General features: G+C 40.7%; 1 protein-coding gene across 1 annotated transcript; it reads left to right on the top strand.

The window, feature by feature from the left end:
• The first annotated feature begins 200 nt into the window (after positions 1 to 200).
• Positions 201 to 9,991, top strand: LOC120536175 (cardiotrophin-2-like). Its single transcript, XM_039764501.1, has 3 exons — positions 201 to 284; positions 553 to 686; positions 6,947 to 9,991. The coding sequence occupies exons 1-3, from the start codon at positions 269 to 271 to the stop codon at positions 7,406 to 7,408; spliced, it is 612 nt and encodes a 203-aa protein (XP_039620435.1). The 5' UTR covers positions 201 to 268; the 3' UTR covers positions 7,409 to 9,991.
• The last annotated feature ends 206 nt before the right edge of the window (positions 9,992 to 10,197 follow it).

The following is a 10,197-nucleotide window of genomic DNA, read 5'->3' as shown; positions in this document are numbered from 1 at the left end:
AGAAATTTCATTTTTAAACCGTATAGTCTAACAGAGAAATCAAAATAGTTATTTCCTTGAACGCAAGCTACTAAGGAATGTGTGAAGACTATGAATGAAGTCTGGAATTTTTTTGGCATGTGTCACTGCGCGGTCCAAAGATATAAAAGGAGCGGAGCGAGGAAGGCGCAGGTGCGTAAACTCTTACGGCAAAACGTGCCTTAGAGGGCCGACTTAAGCACATCTTTTAAACTTGAGACTGCGTCTGATATAAAGTATCCGAAAGAAAATGTCTTACATTATTGGTAAGCTGATATTGATTTACAAGAGGATATGCCCGTTATAGGAACTTTTAAAGGGAGTTGGGGAGGAGATGTCTAATTTCATTCAGTGCCAGACAGTCGAGAAGTGCATCTTAATATCTTCATCTTCGATATACACGTGGAAAGTGTAACTGTCACAAGATAGATAGATAGATAGATAGATAGATAGATAGATAGATAGATAGATAGATAGATAGATAGATAGATATTTTCTCACCGTATTTCTTTCTTTTTTTTTTACTACAACAAGGCACCTTTTTTATCTTAACTGTGGAGCTATTTGGAGACGTGCGGACTGCTCCCGTTCCTACAGTGAAAATATCGCAAACTTACTCTTTGTCATTGATGCTGCAGACGTCCAGTGCCAATCTCCTTAACACATACGTAAGTAATCAAAGTTTGTTTATATATATATATATATATATATATATATATATATATATATATATATATATATATATATATATATATATATATATAATCCTAATAATAACTACAACTGTGATGTTATTAATTGTTTATGATGAACATCTTTTGAAATGTAAATCGAGGTCACAAACTGACGTACAGATGTTTTACAGTTAGGCAGTTGTTTCTGATTTTTGCAAAGAAATAGATATTTTAGTGTAGTTGGCAGCATCGATAGATAGATAGATAGATAGATAGATAGATAGATAGATAGATAGATAGATAGATAGATAAAAGGCACTATATAATATATATAGACAGAGACAAACAGATGATGAAAGGCACTATATGATAGATAGATAGATAGATAGATAGATAGATAGATAGATAGATAGATAGATAGATAGATAGATAGATAGATAGATCTCTATTCGTACCCGCAGGAGGAACTCTGGCAAAAAAAATAACTTTTCTTTTATTCTTGAGCCACTCTCTCCATCTTTGAACAAACAACTCTTGCAGCAGCACTGAAAAAAGTATAACCTCCATTCAACTTAAAATGATTAAGATAATAATTCACACTTAATATTTTCAATCTGAACCAATATAATTCTTTTTTTATCTTATTGAGCCCACATTTTTTAAGTTGAGGCAAATCATTTAGAGTGATTGGATGCAATTCACTTGTTTTATACTGAAGTAAATCTATTTTTTAAGTTGTTACAATTAAAAATGGTTTATTGGTCGTAACCTGTTATTATGTTATTAGAAATATTACGAACATAACACATTCCAATGCTGTACTTTTTACATTTATTTAAAAATCTAGTGCAAATACGCAAGCATTTTGCAGTGTAAATCTTAAATATACAACAGAATATTATTAAATGTTTGTACAGCTTTCTTGAAAGTATGTTTTATTATGAGCTCTTACTTAAAATAAACAGTTGAGAAACGGGGTTACTTACCAGAACTCCTCCGTTATGAAGTCTGCTGCTGAAAATGACCAGACCATCATAGCCACGTCCACTCCAAAGTCTTCTTCTTTTATGGCAGCTGGAAAGCCAGCACGCTGGAAAGTTTGACCAGAAGAAAATACAAAGGGCCCCTCAAACACAGCATACGAACAACCTAAAATATTAGGTTAACTGAAATAGGATTTTTATGTTTATTCCCTCCACCAAAACCTATTTTGGTACAAACACATTTTTTTTGCTTTGATTGAGATCTGAAACCAAATATTTCAAGCTACAACACTAAATGACTAATCTTAAGTTGCTTGAAAGAGAAAATGTACCTTCAATGAACAACATCAATGTTATACTTTTTTCAGTGCACAGAACTGTTCATGTTTTTGTAATCACATCATAATATAATATAATATAATATAATATAATATAATATAATATAATATAATATAATATAATATAATATGGGCGGCACGGTGGCGCAGTGGTAGCGCTGCTGCCTCGCAGTTAGGAGACCCGGGTTTGTTTCCCGGGTCCTCCCTGCGTGGAGTTTGCATGTTCTCCCCGTGTATGCGTGGGTTTCCTCCGGGCACTCCGGTTTCCTCCCACAGTCCACAGACATGCAGGTTAGGTGGATTGGCGATTCTAAATTGGCCCAAGTGTGTGCTGGGTGTGTGGGTGTGTGTGTGTGTCCTGCGGTGGGTTGGCACCCTGCCCAGGATTGTTTCCTGCCTTGTGCCCTGTGTTGGCTGAGATTGGCTCCAGCAGACCCCCGGGACCCAGTGTTTGGATTTAGCGGGTAAGAAAATGGATGGATGGATAATATAATAATCTCTTTATATAAAATCCAACATCTGTATGTCTGTCCGCTTTTCACGAGAGAACTACTTACCAGATTTAGATGTTTTAGTTTTTTTTTCTATAATTTGCCTGAACATTCCGGTTGATTTTGCGACTTCTGTCATCGCATTGCGTATCATAGTTCATTTGCAGGAGCGATTTATTTGTGCTAATCCGAGACAGGAGTGGGGAGCTGGGCGAGACCCTCCTCACTCACACGCCAGCCTCCGTTTGAGTCGCTCTACCTCTACCTCTGGCCACGTTTCTGAGTGCACTTGGCATTCGCTTAGCTAGTGACACCTCTTTGTGTCCTTTTCACTACTGCGTGGGTGGGGAACAGCGTGTGTAATATAACATACTGTATACTGTACACCTCTTTCCAAGTTTGGGTCACATAGTGTCTGAAGCCTGTTTCATCAACACTGGGTACAAGTCAGGAATATTAATTAAGTGGCAAGGTAATGTGGCAAATAGCCCGTCTGTCTCACAGGTCAGTGTTGTAGTCTGACTTGTCAAGTGACCTGGAGATGGATTTCGAAAACGAAAGTGAGGTACCGGCATCAGCTGATCGGTCGCCAGCTGATCGTGGTGCTGAACACGTTTGCGTAGCTGATGCGCCTACAGCAGAGTTCGCCTGGGAGGACCACCACTTATGATAACAAAAGGTACAAACTATATTGCGTCACACTGCGACCACCACCGCCACCCACAGACAGCCAGGCAGCCAGCGCACCGTCCATTCCTGCCGACCATCTAGGTGCCCTCACTGCCGCCAGACATGCCGAACATGCGCCATCAGCAGCCACAGCACATAACAACGATGTTGATTTATGCGTGAAACCATCGCTTTGTGTGCTTTTCAGAAAACTGAGTTTTTTGGAAAAAAATATTCAGCCCTCAAAGAGTTAATAGACGCACGTTATTCTCAATTCTAAAAAATGGTAAGTGACGCTGAGGGAAGTTATCTTCTTTCTTTCCAACATTTAAAAGAGAATGTTTCCGCCAGACAAAGATGAAAGCCTGGGATCGCCAAGCCCCCTTTATCTTTGTGACTCATTTTTTTTGGAGAAAGATGTCATTAAGGATCACCTTACAGTGGAAATTCCAAAGTTAGTTATTTCAGGAGAGCTGTGGGTGGGAGCTGACATTTTAGTTTAGCGGATGATGGAATTTCAACTTAATGGGCAGTAGCTGCGTTAAACGTGCTTGACTCAAGATGACATATTTATGACAAACATTAGGAGAATGTCCATCTTTTTTTTTTTTTGTGTTAAGATGTAGGCCTAAATCCTACTCTCTTTAATAGATTATCTTTGATTGGCATTACCCACATTTCTACCTCTCAGGCCGCACTCAGTTCATTCAGCTTAAAACTTCTGCTGTTACTTCAGGTGGGCCCCCCGGGTGGGCTCTGTCCTGGGGGGCCTTTTCTTTTTATCATTTACCTTCTTCCCCTCTGCAATATCTTTTGTAGAGGTTAGGAGCAGGCGCTGATTGTAGCACCCACCACATGAGAAACCAACTCAGGATCCAGATTAGGACCTGGGCGCAGCCATGCAACAGGTGACACCTCAGCACCACACTAGTTCAGATGGAGTGGAACCGGCGTGAGGTTTTTTATGGTAGCTGGTGTGCCAATTCTGCCACCAACCCCCAGGTTTTTCCCTGCAGGTTGGAGGGCCTTCATGCGGGGCTGGATGAAGATTAATGTCATACCTGGGATGGAGCAATTGCAGATTAAGGACCCAACAGTGCAGAGTCCCTTGTGGCATTTACGGGATTCGAACTGACAACCTTCCTAGCATCAGAGGCACCACTCCGCCCAATATCTTTTGTAAATATATCATTCATTTCCACTGTTATTCTGATGACACCCAGCTCTACCTTGTGAGTAAATCCACCTATTCTTTCCCACCATCTTCACTTATTGACTGCATTGCTGAAATTAATTCCTGGTTTTCTTCAAATTTTCTTAAATTAAACAGTGACAAAACTGAGCGTTCTCCTTATTGGTACAAAAGCATCACTTGTTATTGATAACTCTTTTGTTTCCCCGTCACCTCAGGTCAAGAGTCTGGGTGTCATCCTTGATAGTCCTCGATCTTACCAATCTCACATTAATAATGTCACCCGGTCTGCTTACTTCCATCTCTGTAACATTAAATCGCATTCACCCCTCCCTCACTCCCCATACCACTGCCATTCTTGTTCACAATCTTGTTACTTCTCGTCTGGACTCCTCTTTGGTCTCTCTAATAAATCTCTCCATAAGCTTCAGCTGGTCCAGAATTCTGCTGCCCACATCATTACTCGAACCCCATCTATTCGCCATATTACTCCAGTCTTGCAGCAGCTTCACTGGCCCCTGATTAAGTTTTTTGAACTAATTTTAAAATTCTTCTGTTAACATTTAAGGCCATTCATAACCTCACCCCTCCATATCTGTCCGACCTTCTTCATGTTGCCATTCCCTCCCTTAACCTTAGATCCACCTGATCATCCCTCTCACCCATCTAACCACCATGGGGAGCAGAACATTCGGCCGTTCTGCTTCCAAGCTGTGGAACTCATTACCTACTGAGCTCAGAAATAGGGAATCATTCTCAACTTTCAAATGAAAACTTACAGTGGGTGCAGAAAAGAATCCCCCCTTCGAAATATTCCCATTCATTTAGTTTGCTTTACAGCCTTAAATGAAAACACACACAAACTAATATTTCTTCCCAGCTTGACTTACTCAACGAAACCTCTTAACATCCAAGTAAAAGATCTCACAGCTACAGTTCAGAAGAATTATAAAAAATCAAATACAAGACCTCCTGAGATTAATAAAGGACCCCCAATGTCATTGTCATTTTGTTGACCCTCCCTTTTGCTTTAATGACAGCCTCGAGTCTTCTCTATCAGCTTTGCACACCTAGATTGAGCCCTCTCAATATTTGTCCCCCACTCTTCTTTACAGTTTAACTGTTCAAGTTCGGTCACATTGGACGGTGAGCGTTGGTGGTCTGCTATCTTCAGATCTTTCCACAGATTTTCACTGTGATTTCGGTCTCGCCTCTGACTGGCCACACCAGGACATTCACTTTTTTATCCCTCAGCCACCATGTGGTCGGTTTTGCTGTGTGCTTCGGGTCGTTGTCGTGTCAAAAGGTGAACATTCTGCCCATCTTCAACTTTCTGGCAGAGGAGAGCAGGTTTTCCTCAAGAATTTGATGGTATTTTGCCTCGTCCATTTTTCCTTCTTCCCTAATGAGAGCCCCACAACAGGATGCTGCCCCCTCCATGCTTGATTGTAGGTATGGTGTGTTGTGGATGGTGAGCTGCGTTGGTGTACCGTTTGGTATGGAGGCCAGATAGTTTGATTTTGGTCTCCTCTGACCATAAGACCTTTTTCCACTTGGCATCAGAATCTTCAAGGTGGCAAAGCTCAAACAAGCCTTAATGTCATCTTTCTTGAGAAGTGGCTTTTTCCTTGAGACCCTCCCAAACAAGCCACAATCGTGGAGCGCTTCTGAAATTGTTGTCACCTGCACACCATTAATGACCGCTCTTTGCCATCAAATCCTGTAACTCCTTCAAAGTGGCCATTGGCCTCTTGGTATCCTCAATAACCAGTGTTCTTCTTGCTCTTCCATCCAGTTTGGAGGATCCAGGGAGGGTCCTAGTAGCACCAAACACTTCTTTATGATGGACTTTACTGAGCTCCTTGGGATTGATAAAGCCTTTGAGATGTTTTGTCTCCATCTTCTGCCCTATGTTTGTCCACAACTCTATCCCTGAGATCTTCTGAAAGTGGCTCACCACCCATAGTCAGCTGTTTGCTGTCAGTTGCACTTCCTAGCAAGGGAATGAATGGACCAGGAACAGCTTCACTAATCACGCTCATTACAACTGATCACAGGTGGGAGGAGACCAGTAACCACAATGGAAATGGTGGGCACTGATACTTGATTGAGTTTAGGAGTGGGGGGGGGGTCATTTATTCATCTCAGGATTTCTTGTTTTTAATTTCTTTTAATTTTTCTTAACTGTAGCTGTGAGATCTTTCATTCGGATGTTAGAGATGGCATTGAGTAAGTAAAGCTGGGAAGAAATATTAGTTTGTGTGTTTTCATTTAAGGCTGTAAAGCAAACAAAAGGGGAATATTTTGAAGAAGGGATTCTTTTCTATACCCATCTGTTCCAAATGATTACAATGGCTTTGTTTTGAATTTTTATATTTTCTGCATTTTCTGGTACTTTAAGTTCTGTTTATAATGTGCTTTTTATTTATTTGTTTGTTCGGTGTCCTTTAGTGCTTAGAAAGGCGCCTTTGTGTAAATAAAATGTATTTATTTTATTTATTTATTTACCTCTTGAACTTTATGAATGAATGAATTGTCCTAAGACAATACGCTCATATTTGACTCTGCTACCCTTTTTCAGCTCCAGTACCAAGGTAGCCCGTTCAGCGACCCCGGATTTTCCGCACCTGATCTTCAGCTTGCTGTCCTACCAACGGTGGCCATCGGTTTCCTGGCTTGGCGATCAATGGCAGTCGAAGAGCGACTTTCTTCTAACATCAGAGCGTACAGCGTATACATTGAGTTCCTGCAGCTGGTGATGGATGACCAGTCACAGCTGAACCCTGCTGCCAAGGATCTGAAGGACGCATTAGAACATCACCACACTCATCTCCAAGGGCTGAAAAGCAACATCAGTGAGATCATGACGAACATGGGATTCCAGGTCCCAGTGGTGGCAGACACCATTAGCTCCACCTCTTTCAATGTCTCCGAATTTCAGAGGAAAATCCGTGGCTATGTGTTCTGCAAAGAGCTGAAGCTGTGGATTGATAGGACAGTTCGGGATTTCCAGCTGCTGAAGACCACTTTCCCGACAGCTTAGTTTGGACATTGCTCATTGAACTGAACTGAACATTTAGTTTTGCTGTGTTTATACAGCAGTTAGTGTTCTCCGTTCTTCAAGGGGATAACATTGACGCCTGAAGTGTGGCAGAAGAATGATATGTGCCTTGTGGTGCTTGCAAGATTTGAGGTACCACCATAACTTTCATTGTTCTTCTACAATTTGAATTTGGTGAAACCACGTCATTTCACCACTGTGAGAGAATGCGATCCCTGGGCTTGACAGCAGAGGTCGCTATATTTATTTTAAACACTTGGACGGCATTGGCCAGCATATTTGAGCATTTGAGATGTTTCTTTGGAGTTGTGCGGGTTGGCCTGTTTGAGTCTGGGCTGGCAGGTCAGAGAGGTGACTGCAGTCAGCGTGGCTTGATTTGATTGTTCTAAACAGTCAGATAGCACTCTGATTACATTTATTACTACTGATTAATGGTTTCTCCAAGGCATTTTTGTAACCTCAGGAGAAAGTGCTTTGGTTTTGCATTGTCCTTGAGAAGTAAATGTGCTGATACTTTGTCTTCAGGTGCATTGAAGTGTTAGTTAAGTTCATGTAGAATCAGCAGGTAGGATTCTGTTGCAAGGTGGGGTTGTTAGTTTCACACCCAACCTACCAAACGCTATGTCTGATCCACCACTAAAGACCTGTCCGGTTTGGATGTCCCTACTAGGAGTTTCTGCACCCACCGGCGTAGCTCTTCAGATGTTATGAGCACACGCCTCACCACAACAAGGTGATGGTACTTTCAAGGAGGTGGAGAGTGAGGGTGGAAGTCAAAAAACATAGGAGAAGTGGATTTCCAGATGGCTGTAGCACCAAGGATGATCATGATGAGTCAGTAAGATTATATTTTCAGTGTTTGGTGACTTGCATTGTAGACTAAATGAAGCCAAAGTATTGCAGTCCATACAAATTAATTTAAAGAAATATGGGGAAGAGGTGGATATGACAGAGTGACCGTTAATTAGGGTGGTCAGATGTTCCATCTTTCCAGACACAGTCCCGTATATTGCCCACAATTTAGGCGTACCAACTTATTCATTCATCCCCGTATTTTAGACGTGACTTTCTCATTCGGTTAAATTATTCTGACGTTATAATGTACCTTTCGTTGTAAATGAATTGGAGATCAGTGCATTACCGTTAATCACCAATCATGTTAGTTCTGCTCCATACAGACGCAGAATCTGACCAATCCAACTTCCTGTCAGGTTAGCTGACTTTAACGATATACGTACATTGTGAAGAAGTGGAAAATGTCCTCAGGCGGCGAACGGTCACGCTTCAAGCTGGACGGAGAATTGTGAATTGAGTGGCGGGTTTTGGTCACGGCGTTGTGAACGTTAATGACTGGTGCTGATTTCAGAGTTTGTTCTTTATCACCATCAGCAGACAAATTTGATGGAATGTCAATTAGTTAGTAACCAAGAAGTCCCCTTTACTGGGACAATCCCATCTTTTCGCCCCAATTCAGGTACCCAAAATGATTATTAATGAAGAGTATCAATTTATTCTGTATTTTAGATATGATTAGTTCTAGCATTCGTTAGCATTGCACATGCAGAAATAACAAATGACTCTAATGGTCTTGTGTGACTTGGTCCTGCTTCTCTGGAGTGGTCGTATGTGTGACTGCTGTATAGTAAGTATATAAATGCATTTTAATTCCAGCAGTGTAATGAAGCTTTAAATTATAAAAAAGAAGAAAAAAGTGTACTTACACGTGTGCATGATCTTCCTTTGGAGTTTTTTTCCAGGAACTCACATTTTCCTTCCATATCTTAAAGACTTTGTCCACAAAACTACATTTTCATTTTAAAATGGTGTTTTAAAACAAACTCCATCTCCGACCAAGCCGTGGGAAGCAACTCCTCCATGACTGCTGTGTTGGAATAGGTATGTTTGTTTGTTTGGTTGGTTGTTGAAAAGTGACCAATCAGAAAAGGAGACCTTGTAATGAGCACGATCCAATCAGGTGAGGGCTTTGTAATAATCCTGAACAAATCACAGCACAATTCGAGTCTGCGTTTTTTAAAGTCTACTTTTGCACCTGTCCACAATGAAATGCTCAATTAACATCTTCAGGAATATAAAACTCTGGAGGGCATTTTTCCTCATTTTCGGGAGTCAAAAATATCAGGGTAGTCTGGACGAAAAGTGAAAACGTTTTGTAAATTAAAAATGTAGTACTGTGGATGTAGCCAAAGACTGGCATGTGACTTTGATTTTACTGGGTGTGTCTTTTGAAGCTCTGTGTGCCCCAACCCGGTCAGACTGCAGCACTTTCTTTCTGGAGTTGACCAGTTAGAGTAAACTGATAGGTAAGCCACCAAATCATTCTTGCTTATGGAATAGATATATTTCGCACTATGTGAATGTATTAGTATAAATCTTTTGAACAGTTTTGTGTCAGCCATAAAGCCAATGTTAAATGTGATTACCAATTTGGATAATATCTGGTTATGTTTAAATCAGTATTTGCATGTCTGTGAATTAGCTGTGCTCCCCAGGTAAGACAGGCTGAAATCTAAATAATGAATGTACACCTCGGCATTAATGTTTGCAGTGCACCATCTATTGAAACATATTTTGTAATGCATGTATGTAACAATGAAATGCATTGCATTTGTTATTCCAACACATGGTGCATTGAATTGCATTTGTCGTTCCAACACATGGTTCATGACAAACATTTGTAGTAATCAAATTCATTCCAACAAATGTTTTTGATGTGCCATCTGTTGGAGTGGCAAATGCAATAATATGTCTAA

Source organism: Polypterus senegalus, chromosome 10 (genome assembly GCF_016835505.1).
Source record: "Polypterus senegalus isolate Bchr_013 chromosome 10, ASM1683550v1, whole genome shotgun sequence".
Lineage (NCBI taxonomy): Eukaryota > Metazoa > Chordata > Cladistia > Polypteriformes > Polypteridae > Polypterus > Polypterus senegalus.
Note: the sequence above shows the minus strand (reverse complement) of the source record. Positions and strands in the feature narration are given on the sequence as shown.